Raw genomic sequence first — 24343 nt, forward strand, 5'->3', positions numbered from 1 at the left:
GCAGTGTGTGCACCGACACATGTAAGTCATGAAGGGCGGGCAGACATGACAGTAAAGACCTCTGTGATCCTAGGCATGGCGGCATCGGAGGAGTTCATCAAGGTCACTCTGTCCGCGTTCGAAGCTGTGATCCAGTACCCGGTTCTGCTGTCCAGCTACCGTGCTACGGTCAGTTTCTAGGAAAGCCCTCGGTTGTTTATTTGGTAATCCTGCGTGTGTACCAGGGGTGACAGATGTTCATCCATGCAGAAGCCATGCATAAGAGCAGGGAGAGCCTTGCAAAACTGCTTTCCTTCCAATTGTGTTGGTCGGAGTGGGGCAAGTTTCTCTGAATATTTCCATCACTTCCTGCCCCCTTCTCCTTGTGGTGGGCAGTAGCACACGCCTGTGGAAGAAGGTGTTGCAGATGTGTATTATGTGTGCACGTGTGTGCATGTGTGCATGTGCGTGTGTGTGTGTGTGCACGTGTGTGTGAGTGTGCATGTGTGTGTCCGTCTGCATGCCCAAGTGCAGCTGTGACTTGCGACTTACCAAGTCACTTGTTCTGGCTCCCGCTGTGATCAGGCGGCGGCTGAAGCAGCCACTGGTTGTGATTTCAGTCGCTTGTCCTCTTAGTAGGCAGGCATCTTGTAGACACATCTACATTGCTGAGTAATTTCCTGACCCCTGTAGTCCGGTTCCATTTGGTGATGTGTCTGTTTCCATCTGTTTCATGCAGTTGCTAATGCTGGCTGGCATCAAAAGGCAGTCTTGTGCCTTTCTCTGTGGCGTCTGTCACACTGCTCCTGTGTCTGTGAGGTGGCCTTGTAGGTGCTGTTTGTCCTTCCTCCCTGAAGCCTCTGTGTGAACTCTTTCCTCAGATGCCTTGTGTTGGCCTCTGCCAGGAGCTCCATTTCCCGCAATTGCAGCCCTGTCACACCTTTGCCTTCCATGTGCAGGTGACATCAGGGACCATATTTTTAGGAACAGGCTTCTCCCTGTTCTAGGAGTGAATATGTGGCCAGGGCTTGGTGGCAGAGCTGGCGTTCCCTTCGCTGCCCAGACCCGTGGGTGGGCGCCTCACTCAGCTCCTGTGCTGATTGGTTGGTGAGCGGCTCCTGCTGGTGTCTGTCACTTTCTACCACAGTCCGCACAGAAATGGCCCTCAAAGCGCCCCGCTGTCTCTTCAGGCTTTCCTACTGTCTGGATTTGGGCTTTTCAATCATATTGTTGGCCCATGTCCCCATCCACACCTAATAGGAGAGGGCCGGCCACGGTGCTTTGCCGGCGAGTCCCAGGCCTCTGAGTGAGATGTTACTTATTGATCCTGTTGCTTAATGAACAATAACCTCATGGCTAATTTACTCAGATACAGAGTTTATAAATATCTGTATTGTATTTAAATAGAAATTTAATTAGTGTGTTTTCTAATCATGAAACACGTGTGCTAATTATTGCCACTACAGCCTCAATTATGATAGAGAAGGCATCATCACAACTTTCCACTCCATAAAAATGCTCTGTAATGCCACAGCCCATGGGAGAGCTTCTAATTATCTTTTCTTGGGCACGACTGGAATGCATGAGGAAAAAGACCCGCACCCCAGGGAGGCCCACACTAGTGTCAGGGCTCCTGATCGATGCCAGCTCGCACAGTACAGCCAGCTGCGTTGACCTCCTGCTGAGCACTGAGCCAGCCGCTGCTGCTGCTGCTGCTGCTGCTGCTGCTGCTGCTGCTGCTGCTGCTGATCCTCAGCAGGCTCACTGAGGCCAGCGCCACCCAGTACAGGCATCCTGTGAGTCGCCCTACACTGAGTAGGGAGCCTGACCAAGGAGAGGTTCACTGAGAACATGGCAGCACCAGATCTGTGCACAAATTCACTTTAATTGCCAGCTTGACAATGTAAGGTCACCTTGGAAGGGAGGGAGCCTCCCGGAACTGTCTAGATCAGATTGCTTTGTAGGCAGGTCTGTAGGCGATTGCCTGGATTATGGTAACCTATGGGGGGTGGGGGAGGTGGCGGTGTGGGCAGGTGGGCAAGGCAGGGAGCCATGACGACATTCCCTGGGCTTATGTCCTAGACTGTATGAAAAAGGAGAAAGTGAGTGTGAGCTAGCCCAACAGCATCAGGTAGCAGAGGGAAGCTCTCCCTCTAGCTCCTTGCATATGTTTCTTTGATTTTCCAGGAAGAGAAAACACAGTTTAGCTTGAACCCTGTCAAGTGTGCAAAGCTGGGACAACCAGGACCTTAGTCCAAGAGGGAAAGTGTTCATGTTTCTAGTAACTTCTGTCAGAATTCCAGAAGTTTGTGCCAAAAGGAGTGGCGTGCCCTTCCTGGTCCACACTGATGGGATATTAGGCAAAAAATTAAATGTAAAATAATTAAATGTAAATGTAAAATTTTTTTAACTCCCTTTAACTCTTACCCCTCCTTTCTGACCTCAGTAACTAGAGACAATGTGAAGTTTCTTTTATCATAAGTAAAGTGGGTTTTTGTTGTTTTTTGTTTTGTTTGTTTTGTTTTGTGAACCAGAACCACCTCTTTAAAGGAAGGCTGGAGAATGCAGTGAGTTGAGTTGAGGCCTTCCAGTCAGCTCCAGCCTGAGCCTGTGTTGCCTGTGTGCATGCACGAGTGTGGTGTTACTAAGAAAAACAGAGAGCAAGGCCAAGGTTTGCAGCATGTAGTGTGGCTAAGGAAGTCTGCTGGTTGGTGCCTGATTGTGTAAGGACACATTTCTTGAGTTGAGTGTGCAAGGGGAGTCAAGTGTTACGCGGGATAGGAAGTATGTGCTAGAGGCAGAGGGTGTGGCTCTGCTTGCCCAGGCCTAGAGTTGGGCAGCATCCGCTCCCTGACACACAAGTTCAAGGAAGGAAGCCTGAATGGACCGTAAGGTCAGCTTCACCTGGCCAGGGCGGCCTTACCTGGGAGCGGTGGCCGGGGGGTGGGGGTGGGGGGTGGGGGGTGGGGGTGGGGGTGGGGGAAGAGCCACATAGGGATCAGAGAGAGGTGTCCTGGCCCTCAGCGGTGCTTGAGGGGCTGTTTCTAGCAGGTGACCCTGCAGGTGTGGATTTAGGTGCATGAGTCACTCTTTTTTGTTTGGTTTTTTTGTTTTTTTTGAGACAGAATTTCTTTGTGTAGCCTTGGCTGTCCTAGAACTCTCTTTGTAGACCAGGCTGGCTTATAATTCACAGTGATCCGCCTGCCTCTGCCTCCTGAGTGCTGGGATTAAAGCCGTGTGCCACCATGCCCAGTACATAAGTCACTTTTATGCTCTAGGAGGGGCATAAGGTTACAGGTAAGGCAGCTGTGGTCAGAGAAACTCCTCAGGTGGGGGGTGGGATAGCATTTGAACCACTCAGGTCTGAATGTCACCTTTTGGAGACATCTTTATCTCAGTGACTCTTTGCTTTATCCCCACTTTGTCAAAATCGGTCCTTTTCTGAACTGCGTGGATGGGTTATTTGTATTATTTGCTCCTGCACCCTGTGTGGGAGGGGCCAGGAGTCAGGTCAACCCAAAGAGTGGTGTTCCTGGCATTGGACATCGATGTTTTCCCTGTGTGATTTCAGAGAGAGTTCTGTCTGCACTTAGGGGAATACAATTAATCCCGTGCTGTGGGAAGCTTGGTCAGTGGCTGCTGAGGCCTGCGCATCCCATTTTCAGAGTGTTGCCATAAACACACAAACTAAAGCGCATGCAGTTTTATGGGAAACCATTCATATGAAATATCAAGTGGTACTGTGTTTTGAGAGGACACATTTGCCCCGGTGCTGGGCCCGTGCTGTCATGCGCACTGACCATGGCATCCTCGCATGGTCTGTTCCCCTCAGCCCTCCTCAGCCACTGAGCAGTGGGGGAGTGAGAACGTGAGCTCCAGAGACGTGGGAACAGACTGGAAGGCCAGCCTGCCCTCTGGGTGTAGATATCCATCTTGCTTGGTGTCTCTAGAGGACTGCTTTGATTCCATCTTGGACCTTTAAAAATGAGCACGCGGCGCCCCCTCCTTCCCCTCCCCTGCACACTCAAACTGCGGCCTGTAGCCCTAGGAGACAGTGGAAAGACTGCATTAGGCAGAGAAGAAGCATCAAGCGGCCTGGTCGCCACAGGCTCTGGCTGCCTCCGATCCGATACCTAGTGGCTGCATCAAACATGCCCACCTTTCCCAGAAGCCCCAGGTCACCAACTCTTCATTGCTGTATTCGTGTGTGCGCATATCTATACGTGATGACACAGTGGTGCCGAGCGAGCCCCCTGTGGACACTGTCAGCTCACCTCTGTAATTTATCCTATGATTGTGCAAACACACTGGCTGATGGTGTCGGCACAGGAGTCACATGTGTTGATATTAGGATGTGTCAGTTACACACACCCCTTGCCCAGGACTGTCATTAAAGACAGTGACCCTTGAGGTGTCCTGGGGGACATGGGGAATCTGCAGGACGGTTGTTGAGTGTTCATTCTTAGTCTCCTCCTTACTAGAGTCTGAAAGACAATGACCTGCCTTAAGAACCAGGAGTTATGAAATAGAATATTAATGAAAATCACCAGATTACTTCTCAACTTTTTCTTTCTTGTCTGTTTTTGGTTTAATTTATTTATTCTTCTCTCATATGATGAATCCTGACCACAGCCACCCCTACTTTTCTACTTTTTCTATCCTTCAGTATGAATTGCTGAGTGAGCACTAATGCTTATGTCGTTAAATGTTTATTTCCTTGTTTTGTATGTGTGTGTATGTATGTCTCTGTGGGTGCATGTGTGTATATGGGTCCTGTGCATATGTGTACACATGCATGTGTGTTTATATGTGTATATGTGTATGTGTGTACATGTGTTTATATGTGTACGTGTATACTGTGTGTATGTGTGTTTATATGTGTGTGTGTATGTATGTATGTACTGTGTGTATGTGTACATGTGTTTATATGTGTATGTGTCTATGTGTGCGCATCTGTGCACGGGTATGCATATTTGAGTGCAGGTGCCCACAGGGGCCACAGGTCGCTGGACTCCCGGAGCTGGGCTTACATGTAGTCATGAGTCATTCGGTAGTTTTGTGTTGAAGCGAACTCTGGTTCTCTGCAGAGTGGAGCATGCTGTGGCGTCTCTTCAGCCCTCACATTTACAGTCGAGTAGCTGTCTGATAAAGAAATCGGTGCTGGTGAGGCACAAGGGAGCAGTCCTCTCCATGGTCTTGCACTCCAGCTCCATATTTAAACCCCCATCCTCCGCAGGCTACTGTGCAGAGGCTCTGCCGCACTCCTGAAGATAGTTTGTCACTCCGGGACACTGTTGCAGTTGCCTTGAGGTAGTGAAGACATGCCACATTAATTAAAAACAAAATGCTGGTAGAATTAGATTCCAAAGTCTTTGAGCACGTATGCGGGGCCGCACACCGCCTTCCTTCGTAGCGTGGACTGTCATGCCATCCAAATGCTGTTGTCAGTTGTGAGAGTCCCTCTCTCTGTTTTCATGCATGTAATCAGGTCACAGAAGCGGAGCTGGTGAGCCTTTGGGCTGTGGGTGCTGGGGTGGGATTGCGTCTAACCCACTACATGAAGTCACTCTTAACGTGGTGAGGCATCTGCATCCGCCTCCGCAGACTTGCAGGCCCTGGCTGATTTGGTTTAAACTATCTGTCTGTAACATATTAGCTCTTTTAAACCCTCTGTGTCTGACGTCACTGGTTGAGAAATTTTGTGTGTCTGTTGGCTGTGGAGGCTCCTTCCCTGGGGGATTGCTCTCCCTCTATTGTCTGTCTGGTTTTTGGCCATCACACCGGCTCCACTGTCAGGTCCCAGGAGCGCAGACAAATCCCCAGCCAGGGCCTTTGCTTCTTGCGTGGTTTAAGGGGAGCGTGACGCTTGATTTGCAGCCTGACAGGATGCAGATCACTGCAGACAAGATAACCACGAAGGACTTTCTGGACGTGGTCAGCTGAGGTGGGGGGACCCGAGGTGGGCGGCATCATTCGTTAGGCAGTGTCCTGGGCTGAGTAAACAGGAGAGCGTGAGTAGAGCACTGGCTTTCATCTCTGCTTCCTGACCTCTGCGTGTGGCCAGCTCCTCCCGCTCCGGCCACCATGCCTTCCACCATGAGGGCATTCACTCTCGCATTGCTAGCCCAGATGACCTCTCTCCTGTGATAGTGACTCTGCCTGGGGACAGGTCAGGGCTGGCACCCCACAGCTGCTGTCCCTATGGAGCTCCAAGCTGAGCTTCCTGTCGTTTCTTCTAGGTCATTGACTACATCCTCCCACCCTTGGTCGCCTTGGTTCAAAGCCAGAACGGTGAGTGAGACGCTGACACTGAGAACGGGTTACACATTTTGGGTTTTATTTTTTGGGAGTAGCTGGGTGCTGCTGGGGACCCGGGGTGGCCTGTCCTCACCCTCCTGCCTTGGGAGTGCGTACCACCCGATGAGCGCACGTCCTGGTCTTCCCCTCTCTGCACAGACTCACAGTCTTGGCGTTGTTTTCTTCCTTCTAGTGGAGTGGAGACTCTTCAGCTTGCGGCTGCTCTCAGAGACCACGACCCTGCTGGTGAGTCAGGAGCCAGAGGACAGCGACGAAGAGACCAGCTGTGATTCCGACAGCAGCCTCCTGGCACTCATCAAGGGCGAGCTGCTGCCTCAGTAAGCACCGTCTGCCCACGCGAACAGGGGTGTGCGCCTCTCTAGGGAGCTTCTGTCCAGCTGGCCCCACGACAGGGTCAGGTCTGGACGACCCCGTGTCTTTGTACATGGTCTTACGCTGGAGAGGTCTAGACACAGGCAGTGGCTGTTCCACTGTGGAGAATGCAGAAATCTAGTTCCTCTTTACAAGCCTCTGCTGGGCGTCTTTGGCGGGTACAGAGCTCTTTTTTTTTTTTTTTTTAAGATATATTTTATTTCTATGAATGCTCTATCTGCAGGTATCTGCACATACACCTGCGTACCAGAAGGGGGCATCAGATCACATTATAGGTGCTTATGAGCCGCCATGTGGTTGCTGGGAATTGAACTCAGGACCTCTGGAAGAGCAGACAGTGCTCTTAACTGTTGAGCCATCTCTCCAGCCCCCAGAATTCTTATGCAAACTGAAAAATGTTCCTAGCAGGGGGTGGGAGGGGCTTATGATTCAAGACTAGTGGAGTGTGGAATTGAGACTTCTCCTGGCATGTCTCAGAAATAAGTGATGGAGGCCAATCCTCCCTCTCCCCGGACTCCTTTGGATGAAGAGTATGAACAGGAGGGACGCTCTCTTTCTTCCGGTTGCCCGGTTGCTCACACAGCAAGGACACAGCAACAGGGTTCCCAGGAGCTCCCAGTGGGGAGAGGGGAGCTCTAAGTGGAGTCTCATGGTGCAGAGAACTCTCAGTTGGAGCAACAGAATACTTTTTGTTTATTTTGAGAGGGTCTCTCTCTATAGCCCAAGTTTTCCTGGAACTTGTATGTAGCCCAGGCAGGCCTTGAGTTGACAACTCTTTCTCAGCCTCATGCTGACATTACAGGCACACAGACCACACCTCTCAGAGTGCTAAAGGGGGTGCTGCTTCTCCCTATAATATTATTTTACGGGATTAATGCAAGGTTGCAGATTTTGCATCCCTGTGCTTGCCAGATTGTAGCTTCCATCAGACCTGGGCTCCAGTCAGTCACATGAGCAGGCGGTCCAGAATGGCAGCCTTGCCCGGTGCCTCCCTCTGTCTGTGGCATGGAAGGTGGGCATGCCACAGAGCAGGAAACAGGTGTAATCGTGCTGTGCTTTGCCAGTGGCGAGGGTCTGAAATGCCTCACCTAGCATTAGATCCGCATAAAGTCTAACATTTCAGGTGGCTTCGGCCTGGCCTGACTGGCTGAACAAAGTGCATGATGGGAAGGGGCTGGTCCTGCTCCAGCCAGTTGTGGGGCGATGACCGGCTGTCTGTCACCACCTGCAGTTTTTTGTATTACAGTTTCAGAGCCTCTAACTGAAGAAGCCACTTGTTTTGTATGTGGGGAGGGGGGGTAGGGGGGGTGGCTGTGTGCAGACGTCAGAGGACAACACTCGGGACTTGGTTCTCTCATTCCACCCTGTGAGTTCCAGGGATGGATCTGGTGTCATCAGCGTGGCCGCGTGCACCTCCGGGGATGGATCTGGTGTCATCAGCGTGGCCGCGTGCACCTCCGGGGATGGATCTGGTGTCATCAGCGTGGCCGCGTGCACCTCCGGGGATGGATCTGGTGTCATCAGCGTGGCCGCGTGCACCTCCGGGGATGGATCTGGTGTCATCAGCGTGGCCGCGTGCACCTCCAGGGATGGATCTGGTGTCATCAGCGTGGCCACGTGCACCTCCGGGGATGGATCTGGTGTCATCAGCGTGGCCGCGTGCACCTCCGGGGATGGATCTGGTGTCATCAGCGTGGCCACGTGCACCTCCAGGGATGGATCTGGTGTCATCAGCGTGGCCACGTGCACCTCCAGGGATGGATCTGGTGTCATCAGCGTGGCCGCGTGCACCTCCAAGGATGGATCTGGTGTCATCAGCGTGGCCGCGTGCACCTCCGGGGATGGATCTGGTGTCATCAGCGTGGCCGCGTGCACCTCCGGGGATGGATCTGGTGTCATCAGCGTGGCCATGTGCACCTCCAGGGATGGATCTGGTGTCATCAGCATGGCCATGTGCACCTTCACCCACTGCTCAGCGTCACACATGGTCTTGTCCCGCTGGTGGCTCCCACCCGAGAGCTCTGGGGATTCTGCCTCAGGCTGCACAGAGCTGCTTCTCCTGTGTCCCATATGGCTTCTGTAGCACGTCACCAGAGACCAGCTGGCATGGGGTGACAGACATGTGCACTCCGTTGGTGCGGAGGCTTGACGCTGGCTTCCATGGTGAAGCTCTTAAGCGGTGTCTGTGCCGTGGCTTCCTGCTGGCCTTTGCCGGTGGCGGTTTTCACACCGGAGCCCTCCCCATCTTCATGTGTCACATCCCATCTGTCTCTCGGTCATGACAAAATCTTATTGGGTTTAGAGTCCATCTTAGATTGGGTGGCAACAGCCCGAGATCCTTCAGAAGACCTGCGAAGGCTCTCCATGGCAGGCCCGTTCGCATGCTCTGCTGTGGGACCCACACAGTGACGTCAGAGGGTGCTGACTCACCCCGCCTTCTCATATACCCACTGTAAGCCAGCAGCCATTTGTCAAGTCCCATGCTCAGAATCTCTGTGATGGCTCCCTCTGTCCCCATGGTCAGGGAACTCAGGCTGCCTGGCGGTTACCTCTGTCTGATGGCTCCTGTGTCTGTTGGTCTGTCCACTCGTGTGCATGTCCTTGCTTGTTTCTGCCCCTTCAGCTGGTGGGGTCTGGGCAACGTTACCGCCTTACTAACAAGAAGGGGTTTTCCTCTTTGGGAAAACAGATTTCCCATCTTCCAGAAAATCATGCTGGTTTTTAGTCAGTGGATAGACAAGGATGGATTTTCAAGGACCATGCTGAAGTGAAGAGACAGTGTTTAATGGCACTTAAGCCCAAATCGACCTTGTTAGTTAATTAACATCAGGACCTCTCAGGACTTTAGTACCCAAATCACACTATCAGTGAAGTCTGAGAAACGCAAACAGTTGAGAGCTGACTGTGCAATAAGGTGAGGCCGCCCCTGATGGGGTTGGAACCGTCATTTGCTGAGCTAACTTACCAGTGCTGCTACTGAGGAGCAAGAGTTCCCTGTTCACACCAGTGTCAGGACAGACTGTCCCAGTGTACAGTCCTTCAGGTCCGCTGACCAGTGCTGTTCCCAGTTTTTATCCCCTTCTTTTCCACCCACTTGGCGTTGCTGACCAATTGGAGTGGAGCTTATCCCAGGCCAGGAATAGATGTGGGTAGATATGCAAGTCAGCTAAGGGATAAGTGGGCTAGTTACAGGGTAGAAATCACATAATTTCTAAGAATGGGTGGAGACTTTCCTAGGAATTTTTAAAAAAGATTTATTTATTTTTTTCTAATTACGGATGGATAAGTGAGTACACTTGTTACCTGTAAAGTCATCGGGGTCATTTGACCTCTGGCCCAGAGAGGCCAGAAGACTTCTTTTCCCTTAAGATGGGTCTGGCTATCCTGTGAGGCTCCGCCTTGTCATTCTCACGGATGGCAGCCTCACGGCGGCGGGGTGGGGTGCGGAGGGAAGATTCTCCAGGGTTTTATTCTCTCAAAGATGGCGGCAAGGAAGGGTGTGGGGCGGTGCCTGCTCTCTGTCTCCAGCTGAAGTGAAGGAGCCTCATCCCGAGTGAGGAGTGAGCTTCCGTGCAGGGAGACTGCAGAGGAGACGACGGGGCGCCCTGAGCAGGTGGGACGGGATGACAGTGTGCATGTAGGGCCTCCTGTCTGACCGCGAAGTCAGAGGTGCTGAGCAGGGACAGTCACACACGCATCTGAGCTCTGTGGTGTGTCTATGGTGAGCTTTTAGCTGAGCGTTTGGCATTGGAAGGTTCATGCTGGTAAAATGGGTCTGTACCGTCACTGTGATGGCGTGCCACCTGGTGTGTCTCCTGGGGAATATAAACACAACCCTTCTTTCTTTCTCATTTAAAAAAAATTCTCTTGTTACCTGTAAAGTCATCGGGGTCATTCGACCTCATAAATTATTAGGGCTTCATCTTTAGAGTCCGGGGAGGAACATTTTCCTCCTCACAGGTCAGAAGGCATTTCCTCTGAGAGTTTGGGATCTCGATGGATTCCCGTCAACGGCCACACGCTGTAGGTTCAGTTAGCAGTCCTGCCTAGCAGTAGTCATTGTGCGGACTGTCTACTTTTCCGTTCCTGTGGCTCAGTGGACATCTGGAACTTTCTTTGTTTCCTCCAGGCACAGGATTCTGGGTCAGGGTGGAATTCATGTGGGAGCACTTACAAGGCCCTGGCTTCCATTCCCAGTAAGACACAGACACAGACACAGACACACACAGACACACAGACACACAGACACACACACACACACACACACACACACACACACACACGGGAAGAGGGTGAGGCAGAGTGGGGTGCAGTGGCCATGAGAGTTGCTGGGAGCAGACCAGCGCTCATGTGTCTGTGCTTGCCTACATGAGGGAAATGGAATGTGGGATTGTTTCATCGCCTGCTGTCTTTCCTCTTGTGATTGGCCCGAGGGTCTTCACTGTCACCATGCTGCCTTAGCCATGGTGTAACTATGGACACAACCATGGCTACAACACTGGGCCTTGTGCCCCCAGGGAAACCAAGTGTGGGGTGGCTTAGTGACACTAGCATGGATGCCTGCTGCCCAGGTCTCTTGCCGGCTGCACAGCTCAGGTCTGATAATCCTTCATTAGTGTCTTATGCAGTGGGTATCACCACCACGAAGTGTCAACAGCAGTAGCCCATGCAAGTCCTGTGCTCAGAGTTACATGTGCTTTCCCCCAAATGTTGGTGTGTTACAATCCGTCGTTTCCTGACATCCAGGGCGTGCAAGGGAGGAAAGCTGAGTTGTTTCTGGTGCTTTTGCTTCTCAGGTATGAGCACATCCTCACGGAGCCTGACCCAGTTCCAGCCTACGCTCTGAAGCTGCTTGTTGCCATGACAGAACACAACCCTGCTTTCTCCAGGTACTGGGAGGCCAGCATTTCAGCTGCCAGCGGGGGCACCCTGCCTTGTGCTGTGATCATTCATGCTGTCTTGGTTCGAGTTCATGGGTTTTAGCCGCTAACTTGCATTTGTACCCCATGGGGTGAGTGATGCTTCAAAATGGTGAAGCTTGACCTGGGGGAGACAGCACAGGAGGCCTGAGTTAGAGTCTGAGAAGCCACGTAACACCCAGATGTGCAGTGTGAGCATCTGCAGTCACAGCACTCCTAGACACAGAATTCCTGGGAGCCAGCAGGCCAGCTAGCTCAGCGTACACATGAGAAACAGCAAAGAGATCCCTGTGTCAAGTCAGGCAGCAGAGGCCAGGACCCCAATAGACAACCTATATTTACGACTGACACATGAGGCATAATGTGAACACCCTGGTGCGTATACAAGTGCACATACACACATCTCTTACACATAGACACACAACTGAAATAATAAGCTTGTTAAAAGAGAAAAAAAATCTTTAAGTACATAATGACAGCATTGTGGGGTGGTTGTGTGTGTGTGTGTGTGTGTGTGTGTGTGTGTTCTGGAGTATTATAGCTTTGCATTGTGGTGGTTCATTGTTAAAAATTTAGATTATAATTCTCTATTTTCTTGAAAATTGATTTTTTTTATTTATCAAAACACTTTGGTGCTTTGCTCCCTTGTGCTTATTTGTACTCTTGGGAATGTCTTTGCTGAACTAATATGTGAAAATTGGATTTCATTTTATTTAGCATTCATAATATTGAATCTCTTCAGTGTTTATTCTCTTTGTCTAATAAAAATTAAAGCTATATTGCAGGCTGGGGTGGTGGTTTACGTCCTCAGCTCCAGCATTCTCGAAGGAAGAAGCAGGTGGACCTTTGTGAGTCCACAGCAGCCTAGTCTGTACAGTGAACCCTCACCCCCACCCCGACCTCTACCCCCACCCTACCCCACCCCACCCCATCCCACCCCTACCCCACCCTTACCCCCCCAACCCCCCACCCAAACCCCACCTGCACCCCAACCTCCACCCCCCACCTCCACACCCCTACACCCAACCCCCCAAGCCTTTACAAAGGTCTGAGGCTCTGGGGGTCAAGAGTGAAGCATTTAACTGTGTCTCCTTGTCGCCCCGTTATGGGAGCCCGTGTGCAGCCTATAAATGTGCCTTCAGCAACACTGAAGGAAGGAGAGAGCTTATAAGCATGGAGCTACACTTGGGGTTTTGTTTTTATTTCCAGAAATTAAAAATAAAATACAACTGAGTAGGTTGGTTTATGATTTTTTAGATCTATTAAATATACTTTAGTAGAGTGATTTTGGGGGGGGAAGGGAGATTCTTACATAGTCTAGGCTGGCCTTGAACTTGCTATGTAGCCATGGCTGGCCTTGAACTTCTGCTTCCTGTGTGTACCTCTTGGACAGAGGATCATTTATCTTGTCTACATTAAGAACCAATGAACTATCGGGCGTTTGAGGCACCCTGCATCAAGTGAAACATTATTTTTTACTATATTTTAGTTTTCATTTGTAGACACGTTGACATGAGAGGGCAGCCTGGGGCAGTTCGTTCTTCCTTCCACCTCTGGGTCCCAGGAACTGAACTCAGATCCTCAGCCTTGCCTGCTGAGCCGTCCTGTTCCTTTCTGCACATTATTTTTACTTAATAGAACTTATAAGCAAACCTTAAAAGCTCCGCATTAGCACCCCCTGAGAAGCAAGTACGTGATTGTGGCCCCAGAGGCTCGCGTGTGCTTGTAGTTGGTGGAGGTGGGTGTGGCCATATTGGAGGAGGTATGTCACTGGCTTTGAGGTTTCAAAGGACGTAGAGCTCACAGCCACTGCGCCAGCCACTGCGTGGGGTCTGTTCCCGCCGTGATGACGGTGGACTAGCCTCTCAAACTGTGAGCAGGCCCCCGGTTAAATGCTTCCTTATATAAGCGTTTCCTTGGCCGTGGTGTCTCTCCGCAGCAGCAGAACAATGACCAGGACGGTGACCAAGTCCACACCCTGCTTCGCTGTGGTTTCAGCAGCTCAAAGCCCGAGTTGCCACATCCATGACTGCTCAGTGCCGCTGTGGGGGGCGGGGCCTCAGGGAGATGCTGGAGTCGGGGGGCGGGGCCTCAGGGAGATGCTGGAGTCAGTAGGTGGGTCTTAGTGACTTATCTTTGTGGGAGGAGCTACCTACTGCGGGGAGGGGCGGGGGGGGGGGGAAGCCCCGTTTTCTGCCATCTGCATGTTCTTTTTCATTCTGACTTCGGCCACGTTGTAGCTCCTCACCAGCTCTAGCCACCTACTCTGGGCACCCCAGTCTCTCAAACTATAAACCTAGACACACGTCGTTCCCTTATCAAGCACCCGCATGTGTACTCTGTAACAGCAACATAAAGTAGACCAGACATGTGTGACGGGCTTTCTGCCTTAGCGCTGTCGCCCTGGTAAAGCCCATTTACAATTGAGCTCCTAACAGAAAGGTAAACTGTTGTCCAGACCAGCTCTGTTGACTGTTGGGAGGAATGGGATGGCTCCCCAGGGCCCAGTTGTTTTGCTTGCTTTTTAAATTTACAGCCACTTGCAGCAAGCCATCCCGCTGAAAGCACAATGTTCCGTGGCTCTCCGTCTCGGCTCTCGGCAGAGGTGCATTTTAATATGATTCCTTTTGCAGAAGAATTGAACTTTTTCTAGAATCCCAGTGAGGTTGTTTATGTTCCATATCTAGGAAGAAGTATCATTTCAGTTTGTTCAAAATGTTAACAGCTCTTTGTTTTATGCAAAGATTCATGAAAATGCATTTTAGAGAAATGAAACTTGAGGATCTTGCATAGGAAGCCCACAGGAGTCGGTGGTGTGCCCCTCAGGGACACTGTGCCATGGGCTCAGCCGGGGGCCTGGGACAAGAAGAGGCTCTGCGCCTGACAGGACCGCCCTTGGCCGAAGGCTGCCCTCTTCAGCTCACTTCCTCCTGTGACTGGTTCAGCCTTTGATTGACTTGTTTCACTTCTAGTCAGTGGCTACCAAATGATGGGACAGATAGTGGCTGGGGTAAAGTTCTCAGGGGTGCAGGAGACAGACCTTTGAGAAGCCGCAGTTTCTTTGAGATGGGGTCTTCCTGTGTAACCCAGGCTGGCCTCCACCTGGATGGAGATCCTGCTGTCTTAGAGGCAGGAGGCCTTACTGCTCATGGGCTACCTGCCTTATTCTGGAACCAAACCTGAGTGACTGTGGCCAGAGCCAGGGGCTAGATAATCCGCAAAAGACCAAGTTCCAACATGGTAGCTGCGTCAGTAAGCTTTCACAGAGACAGAGCCAGGAGGCTCAGGAGTCAAGGGGCCTGTCAGATACAAGGGTGAAAGTGTCAGGTGGCCATGTGACAGGGAGGCAGTGGGCAGATCTCAGCCCCAGGCGTTGGTAGAAGCTAAGGGTCTGTTTGTACATCCCTAAGGATTTACATCACGGTTGCAGGATGTTCGGGCAGATAGTCTGTGTCTTAATAAGACTGGGCCTTGTGCTGTTTTGATGTGTTGTGATGACCAATGGTTCCCGGCCCCTTGTGGTTTGCACTTCTCACATGTCCTAAGAACTGCTTAACAAATTCAGTTTTGTCTTGAGTATACAAAACAATTATTTTGAAATTCCTTACACAAAAGGAAGCACAAAGATGTTTTATTTTCGTTAACTTTGTCACGTCTGAGCTCAGCCCACCACACTGTAGGAAGAACCTTGCAGGCTCATGAAGCATCTACTCCCACCCCAGGGACAGTCCCGGCTTGCAAGTGGAGTCAGCCTCACCTAAGATCCTGCCAGATGGATCATGTCAGACATGGGTGGAGGACGGAAGCAAGAACAATCTCCCAGATGTTGTCATCTGACTGCAAGCACACATGGGAGCTGCAAGTGTGCATCACACACTACACACACACTGAACACATATAGTCACACATGCACATGTGTACGTACACAGACACATACACATGCACATATAGACTTCATACACACATTCACACACATATAACCACATGTACACATGTGTACAGACACATATACATAGACACACATACCCATACACATACAGCGAATACGCATATAACCACACATACACATGTGTGCACACATAAAGACACATGCACACACAGACTGCATACACACATTCACATACAGGCTGCACACGTGTACACTCAGACACACGTGCACACACACGTGTGCACATACACGTACACAGACTGCATACACACATTTACACATATGCAGACTGCACCCATGTACACACAGACACAATCACACACATGCAGGAGTAAATAAAGGGATGTGTGGCTCCAAATTTACCTTCAAGGTACACACATAAGATTTAGATTTCAGTGGAGAAAGAATTGGAGCCGAGAAAAACACCACAAGAAGGCAGGGAGCAGGAACTTACCAGCGCCACAGCTCGGTGGGTCGAGCGCTTGCCTGGCCATAGGTTCAATCGTCTGAGCTTGGAAAAGAGTTTGTTGTAGACAGTTACTGCTCCCCAGGTGTGAAATCACCCGGTGCAACGCCAGCATCATTGGTAGCAGTGGGACCGATTGGAATCCAACGGTGACTGGGACATGCAGAGTGTGGGGTCCCCAGGATCTTGCTGGTCTGCCCCCACTGTCCCTCTTTCTTCCACTGGTATGCTTCCTGTCCACGTGTCAGCCAGCCCCCCAAGTCAGCCCCACCCCACCCCCGTCCGCTCCAAATGTAACTCACTCATCGCTTGCTCAGGCTCCTCTCTACACAGTGTCGGCATTTGTGAACCCGGAAGTGGATCAGCTGTTACAGGCTCAGTGTTGGCTTCCTCTGCAAGACTGAGGGAGAGGCCCTCGTGGTCTCTGGGCAGCCAGCCACTGCTGCTGTGCCCTGGTGGCAGCCAGCATGGGGCTGTTAGTGCCTCTCTGCCTGCCCCTTCCGGTGGATCCTTGCTTTGATTTTAGCACTTTCTTCTCTGTAGTGTTGGTGATCATATGCTGGACCCTGCACGTGCTCGACACGTGCGTCCACTGAGCTGTGTCCCGGCCCTGGTTTTAGCCCTCCTGAGCGCACTCCTAGGCTGCTGAAGGAGCATCTGGCTCCGGAGTCCTTTTTCTTTTCCTGCCATTCTCACCATAGCCCAAATCATGAGTGTAAAAGTGGGAGTTGTGAATAACAGCATTTTCCTAATCCTCCCACCCCACAAGCCTCAGCTGCAGGGTGACTGTGCCACCTCAGGCTTTGTCCGTCCCACCCCTCAGATCTATAGGATGGAACTCCCTGAACAGCAGGCTGAGTTTCACTGACGTGTTTATATACAGTAACTGAAATTTGAGTTTCATATAATTTTCATATATTAAAAATACATGATTTTGAAATTTTGATTTCCTTCCGTCCTTTAAAAAGCCCAACAACAGCTCTCAGCTCATGGGCCATACAAACGCAGGCTGCTGGTAAGGAGCTTGGGCACTGGGTGTCCTTGTCCACCCTGAGGCAAAGCGAAGGCCAAGCTCCTCAGGCTAACAAGTGTCTTGGGACCAGCCTGGCCTCCTCAGCTCAGTGAGTGAACTTATGTTTTAAACACAAAAATTAAATTTAAAAACGTCTCTTACATGTGCATGTGTGTACATGTGTGCGTGCGTACACGTGTGCGGGCATATGCTACATGAATTTACATTCACCAAGTGAGCGCACTGAGCACAGAAGAGGCCACAGAGCCTCTGGAGCTGGAGTTGGAACTCCAGCTTGTTGGAAACAAGCCATTGTGAGCCAACTGCCGTAGGTGCTAGGAACAGAATCTGGGCAGCGCAGGCTCTGAACCGCTGAGACATCTCGGCTCCACGAATGTGTGTCTCAACACCCTTTCATGAAGGAACAGCCTGTGTTTAACATTCAGGTTCGCTGTCTGCCTGTCTGTGAGCACACGACCTCCAAGCTTCCTGCATCCTTCACCTCTCTCTGAGCTGCCTTTTGCTTTTGTGCTGTGCTGTTTCTTCACTCCAGTCACACTGATGCAGCCTGCCCTCCTCCCCTCCCGCTGCTCCCTGTACCCCGTGAGTGGCCTCTGGTCCTTCCTCCTGCAATTCCTGCCTCAGTGGATATGGGTGCTGACCTACAGTGCTGGGGTTTGGACCTCAGTCTGACTGTTTGCTGTTTAATGTACCTGTTTGCACCTCAGTTTCTTTTCTGAAAAGCAAAGGGCTCACAGCGCCTCCGACCGTAGCCATCCCTGCTGGCTGTTGGCCAAGCTGCGCACTCTGCCCTGTGAATAGAAGAACCTCTTCGTGGCTTCCATCGATCCCTGACTGGATCTGTTTGCCATAGCACTGTGCACACCGTACACATCTCTCACTCACCCTTGTGCACAGTACATGGGAGGCACTTTGTCCATGTTTGTTGAACGAATGGCAGCGAGAAAAAGCAGAAACGTTCACCTGACCATAGTGCAGGTGGACTTCAAACCTCTAACCCCTACATTTCATGAAGTAAACTGAACAAAACAAAGCAAAACAAAACAGGGGGTGGGAAATTTAAAAACTGAATTAAAAATTCAGTTTGTTAAACTGAAAATGTAGCTGGGTGTGGTGGCGTATGCCTGTAATCCCACACTTGGGAGGCAGAGGCAGGCAGATCTCTGTGAGTTCAAGGCCAGCCAGGTCTACAGAGCAAGTCCAGGAACTCTGTTTCAAAAAACAAAAACAAAACCAAAAACAATTCTCCCAAACATTCATAATCTCAGTTAAAGTTACTTACTCATTATTTTTGGGTTTGTATCTAGAGGCGAAGGAAAATTATGGCAGGTATGCCCAAGGTGGGGACTTGCCTCTGTGCAGCCCTGGCTGTCCTGGAATCACTCTGTAGACCAGGCTGGCCTCGAACTCACAGAGATCCACCTGCCTCTGCCTCCCGAGTGCTAGGACCGCAGCTGAGCGCCACTGCCTGGCCTGGCTCTGCTGATCCTTAATCTTGCTGATGCAGCTTCTGTCCAGTGCGTTCTCACCCTGGGGCGTGGACGACCTGCCCATGGTTTCCTGGGGTGCAGTCCCTGTTGCAGAGAGTGAAACAGAGACCCATCAGAGACCCGCACAGAGCAAGGTGTGTGAGCTGTGAGCCACGGCCCTCGGCCCGTGTGGGGATGCGTATGGAGAGCCCGCTGAGGTGTTCCCTGGCATCTGCTGCCTAAGGCTCATTACGGGTGCATAAATGAGAGCAGTGCCCACTGTGCAGAGGCCGTCACGGCCACAGCTTCCCTGTCCGCTTCAGCGTGTGCTGTGAGAGGACCAGGCGTGGCCTTGGCTCACTCAGCAGATGTGCATCGTCCAGAGCTGTGAGATGTCAGCAGCAGTACTGGGCTGTTAATGTAACAGTTCCCGTGTCACCTCAAGTGCCCCCCCTATTGGAAGACACTTATTTTAACCTGACCAGAAACTCACTCGTGAAAGTTGTTACCCTTTCTGTGACCGTTTTTCCATGTGGAAAGTGTGTTGCACTGTTGACTGACACTGTAGCTTAGTCTTAGGCTTTCTCAGAGGGTGGAGCAGTCAGGCCTACAGCTGGACTAAGTGATGTCTGTGTGTTTGTGTCCACTGGTGTGTGGACGTCCTCAGGGATGAAGTGTCCTGCTCAGCCAGAATTCTTTGGATCTTTGCAAGATGAATATGTGTCTTAAAACTGTGGAAACCTCAACCCTGACATTACACACACACACACACACACACACACACACACACACACACACACACACACACACCCCAACTTCTTGATGAGAGCCCTGCAGTCCTCTATAAGTAAATTTGAAGGAGAAATGCCACAAGTATTGCTCTGGGGTAGATGACATACCATCCTGTAACTAAACATTAAGAAGCCATTTCTTTTTGAAGCCGACTCACTGAAGTAATTTGAAATGCAGCTTGATGGTGGGGACTTTTAATTTAAAGTGACTGTCACTGGCCCACTAGACTGGTAAATTATATAAGTGAAAAAGCTTTGTTTATAGTCTACTCTTTCAGTCAGAATAAATAGAAAATATAAAACTCCTAACCTATGTTGTTGGAGTGTTGATTAAGTGTCCCTCCAGCTGCCTGAGCGCTTCTACCTCAGTGTGTGCTTCCACCTCGGTGTGTGAGCCTCCACCTCAGTGTGTGAGCCTCCACCTCGGTGTGTGAGCCTCCACCTCGGTGTGTGAGCCTCCACCTCGGTGTGTGAGCCTCCACCTCGGTGTGTGAGCCTCCACCTCGGTGTGTGAGCCTCCACCTCGGTGTGTGAGCCTCCACCTCGGTGTGTGAGCCTCCACCTCGGTGTGTGAGCCTCCACCTCAGTGTGCGAGCTTCCACCTCAGTGTGCAAGAAGATGGACTAGAAGCAGACTTCTCCAGAGGGTGGAAGGCCAGAGGCGTGGTGGAGCTGAGGTGGTCAAGGCCAGGTCTGAGAGCCACAGCATTCCAGGCCAGGCCTGAGTTCCCAGTCCCTGGAAGATGCCCCCCCCACCTTGCCCACTTACTCATTCCCACAGTAATTTAATGCTATTAATGTTGCAGATATAATTATGACCCCAAATTAAATGACCTTAAAATGTAGAGAAGGCCCCACCATACTGGCCCTGCAAATCTGGTCTAGAGTTCACGGTCAGGGTGTGAGTGAGATTTAAAGCAAAGGACAGGACGCACAGGGACGTACCCCTTACTGGCTTTGCAGATGGAGGGGACCACATGGCCAGGGCTGTGGGGTAGCTTTGGAAAGATATTTCTAGGGAGACATTTGTGCTGCCATACTTTGGGGACAGTGGGCGCAGGTGTGAGACTTCCCAAGGGATCTCATGCTGGGGAAGGGAATGGATGCACCCTGACTCCAGCCAGAGGGCAGACTTGAACCTGCCTCCAGCAAGAGATCACACATGATTTGGCCATTTGCTGGACCACCTTGCAGGAGAGACGGATCCTAGACAGTGATGGTGGGCAGGACCACACCCTGACCAGGACTGTGTGCACCTCCAGTGCTCTGTGTACCGCTTTGTCATCTATTTAAACCCAGGCCTCATGTCAGGACCCTGACGATGAGTATAGGAGTCACTAGATGCCTTTATTTGTTCCTCTCTCCAGGCTTACAGCACAAGGTGGTGTTGACCTCACATCCAGGCAGAAGGTGGCTGGTTGGCCTGGCCCCTTCTCTCTGAATCTTTGAGTTTGACTTGTTGCATCCCATGTGTATGTGAGATCTCCCCAAATTTTCTTGTCTTTATTGAATATGGCTCAGGCTGGCCTTGAACTCACTGTGTGAATGAGGCTGGCCTTGAACTCATGATCCTGCTTCAGCCTCCCAAGAGCTGGGCTTCTGTGTGTGTGTCATCATATCCAGCCTCCTGCAGCGTGTGTCTGTGCCTGCTTCATTTTATTTAGAATTAAAACCAGTGCGCCACCATCACCCGTGACAGTTTCCGTCCTCCTCTTTGCTGACTGGCATGCAATCACATGCCTAGACCATGCTTCTGTGCTCCTGTTCTCAGAAGGGAACCCAGGCTGTTGACGTGCCTCAGGGTCACAGACACTTCATGAGGAATGTGGTCATAGTCACTTTTGCAGACACCCATGTTGGCCTTTCTGTGTTTCAGCCGGGGAAGTCTGTCTCTTCCTCCTCCTTTAGCACGTATCTGCGAGCACTGCGAGGCCCTCCTGTTAGTTTCTCAGACATTTGTTTTATCTGTGTTATCACAGACAGACAAGCTCCTGAGGGCCAGATGCTACAGCTCTGCCTCTGTCTGCCTGGTGTCTGACACGGGACACACAGTGCCTGTCAGCAGAGAGGCAGCATGCTCGTCTTATCTAAGAGTTGATTCCAACAAGATACTAAAAAAGCATGCTTCTTGAGATTTATTTTTAATATTTTAAAAAATTATGTGCGTGTATGGGTGTGGGTATACGTGAGTGTGTGTGTGTGTGTGTGCGTGTGCGCGTGTGCATGTGTTTGCACAGAGACGCCTGTAGAGTCCAGAAGATAGGGCTGGTAGTTGGGGTTAATGACAGTTGTGAGCTGCCCCGTGTGGGTGCCGGGGACTGAACTTGGATCCTCTGCAAGAGCAGCGTGTGCTTTTAACCACTGAGCCATCTCTCCAGCAGCCAGATGTGATCCTTGTTAACCAAGCTAGAGCTGCAGCCCGTGGCCCACTTGGAGAGCAAGTTTGATTGTACACAGCCTGTCTCCTCCAGCACCACTCTTCTATTACTGCCCCTCGGCTATGGTTGCTATGGAGACCGAGTGTCCAGTGTTTGTTGTCTGGCCTGTCACTGCTTTTTTTCTTAAAGTTACTTTTTGTAGCCCTGGGGTGAAGCTTCCACCACTGAGCTGCGCCCCAGCCCCCTTACTATCAAGCCTAATAAAAACTACTGACTTGGATGAATCAAAGCAATTTTCTCTGAAATTTCATGAAATAATTATTCAGTTATAACTGATGATAATTTATAACCAGATTTGATGATAGAAAGTGCCTACAGTGGACTGGGTGATTGGTGTCCAATTTTTTAAAAATTAAAGGCCATTAAAATTCATTGTGCATTAATTTCTTTACGCTGGGAAGAGAGCTAACGAGCAGGGATAAAAAGTGACAGATCACACGCGGGCGCTTGCGTGTGCGGTGAGTGGGTTATTTCACCCGGCAGTACCTTGCTTGGTGTCTGTATAATAACTGTGAACCTTAATTAATTTTTGCATTAAAATGTCAATAAGGCTGAGCTGATCACCCAGAGGTAGCCTGTGTTTCTCATGCTTAATTGCTGAGGCTCAGGGTATTAAAGTGACCGTTCATTCAGTTAGACTTTCTCTACATCGTTTGAGCAGCTGGACAGGGCTTCGTCCCAGCCTGTAGGCTGGCGGCCACACACACATCCCCGCACGTGTGCTAACTCAACCCCCCTTTCTTCCCTTACAGGCTTGTGGAGGAGAGCAAACTGGTCCCGCTCATTTTTGAAGTAATTCTGGTAAGATTCTAAGTCTGTCATTTGCAATTCAAGTGACCATTCCAAGTTTTAAAGTTTTGGGGGTGAATCGTTCGGTTGTCTCTCTAGCCCAGACTCTGTCCCCACAGACTGTGTGTCCTTTGCTTTGGTCTTAGCCTCCTCGGGCCTCTGCTCTCAGACCTGCACGGGGACGGCCGCTGGAAACGCACGAAGCTGGAGTCTTGAGAGCTGCCCTTTGAAAGTAGTTGGCGTTTGTTCTGTTGAATTAAGCAGCACGTGGTTTCTGTTCTTCCTCTCTCTCCTCTCTCTCTCCTCTCCTTTCCTCTCCTCTCCTCCCCTCCGTCCCTTGGTCCCTCCCTCCTCCCTCCTTCCTTCCTGCTGCACTTGTGTGTAACTGTCTTCAGTTCCGCATGACCACCACTAGGCTCCAGATCAGCCATCATACAGAAGTCTTCCTCAGAACCCAGACAGCTTAGCTTCTTTTCCCCAACAAAGGTCGAGTGTCTTAAGTGAACACTACTACCAAACCGAGTCTTGGCTCTGTGGTTCCTGAGTGAGGAGAATGAAGTGGAGCCGGCTTCCTTTGCCTGCAAAAAGCCCCGCTTAGACTCTGGCAGTCTGAGAATTGGGCTGAAAATGGGTTCCAGCTTAAAATACAGGGAGTGTCACCAGTCAGGAAAAGTTTCCTTTTTACCAGCACCCCAACCTGCATAGCTTAGTGATGGCAAGGCGTGGTGAGGGAGGGAGCTTTCCGTATTCATTTCAGATATGCCTGCGAATGTGTGTGCACCGTGTGTATGCCTGCAGACTCACGCTCCGGTCAGGGTGCTGGGTGGGTCTCTTCGAAGCTGCCTGCTACGATGCTAAAGCTGCACTCTGGGTTGTGTACAAAGAGCTGATGACCGCGTCTTACTGTTTTGAAGCCTAAGGCCTGTGGAGAGCCTCGCTGTGGTGCACAGGACAGAGGGTGGGAATGCACGGGGATTTGTGGTGCTGCACAGTGGGAGGGAGGGATAGAGACGCTGCACGTCCTAGCACTGTCACTCACGTGCATTAAGAGCATTTGTACTGGGCGTGAGTAGAGGTGGGGATAGGCATGTTATCAAGCACAGCTGCGGGAGGCAGATGTCAGATCTGTACGGCGAGTGTGATATCACATCTGTGTGGTTAGTGTGATGTCAGATCTGCATGGTGGGTATGATGTCAGATCTGCATGGTAAATGTGATGTCAGATCCATGTGGTGAATGTGTTGTCAGATCTGCATGGCGCGTGTGATATCAAGATCTGTGTGGCAAGTATGATGCCAGATCTATGTGGTTAGTATGATGTCAGATGTGTGTGGTGAGTGTGATGTCAGATGTGTGTGGTGAGTGTGATGTCAGATGTGTGTGGCGAGTGTGATGTCAGATGTGCACAGTGAGTGTGATGTCAGATCTGCGTGGCGAGTGTGATGCACAAGGTTGGAGGAATTGCCCAGAATGCTAGAAGGGTCTAGAAGCAGCATCAGAAGGAGGCAAGCAGGACTTTAAGAGCTGCCACATGTGATCTAATATTGGTTGTCAACCTGCTTGGGCTGAGGTTGGCGAGGCCGCCTCTGAGCTCTGTCAAGTGTTTCCAGAGATGGGTCACAGGGGTGTGACAGGGTGTGAATCCATCGATGGACTCGGAACTTGGAAAGACTTGGGGTGTGTGTGGATGCAGTCGGGTTTGTGCCTCATCAGGACGCTCATCAGTTCCTGCTGTGCTCCTGTCTGTCCTTAGTCAGATAGCTGAGTCTTCCTCATAGGCGCACCCTTTAATCAGCCGTGTCTGTAGCAGTGCCTGTGGGCACCCCCCGCCCTCTCAGGGCT

The 24343-nt window shown here is 51.0% G+C and overlaps 1 protein-coding gene across 4 annotated transcripts in view; it reads left to right on the top strand.

Moving 5' to 3' along the window:
- The window catches only part of ULK4 (unc-51 like kinase 4), a 293347-nt gene that overhangs the window by 95069 nt on the left and 173935 nt on the right, over positions 1-24343 (top strand). For all 4 annotated transcript variants that reach the window (XM_084753198.1, XM_084753195.1, XM_084753197.1 and 1 more), the window contains exons 27-31: positions 74-168; positions 6219-6270; positions 6470-6614; positions 11466-11558; positions 22465-22513. In XM_084753198.1, the coding sequence (XP_084609324.1) occupies positions 74-168; positions 6219-6270; positions 6470-6614; positions 11466-11558; positions 22465-22513 (434 nt within the window). The remainder of the gene's footprint in view (positions 1-73; positions 169-6218; positions 6271-6469; positions 6615-11465; positions 11559-22464; positions 22514-24343) is intronic.

Source organism: Acomys minous (genome assembly GCF_964271855.1).
Source record: "Acomys minous genome assembly, chromosome: 13".
Taxonomy (NCBI): Eukaryota; Metazoa; Chordata; class Mammalia; order Rodentia; family Muridae; genus Acomys; species Acomys minous.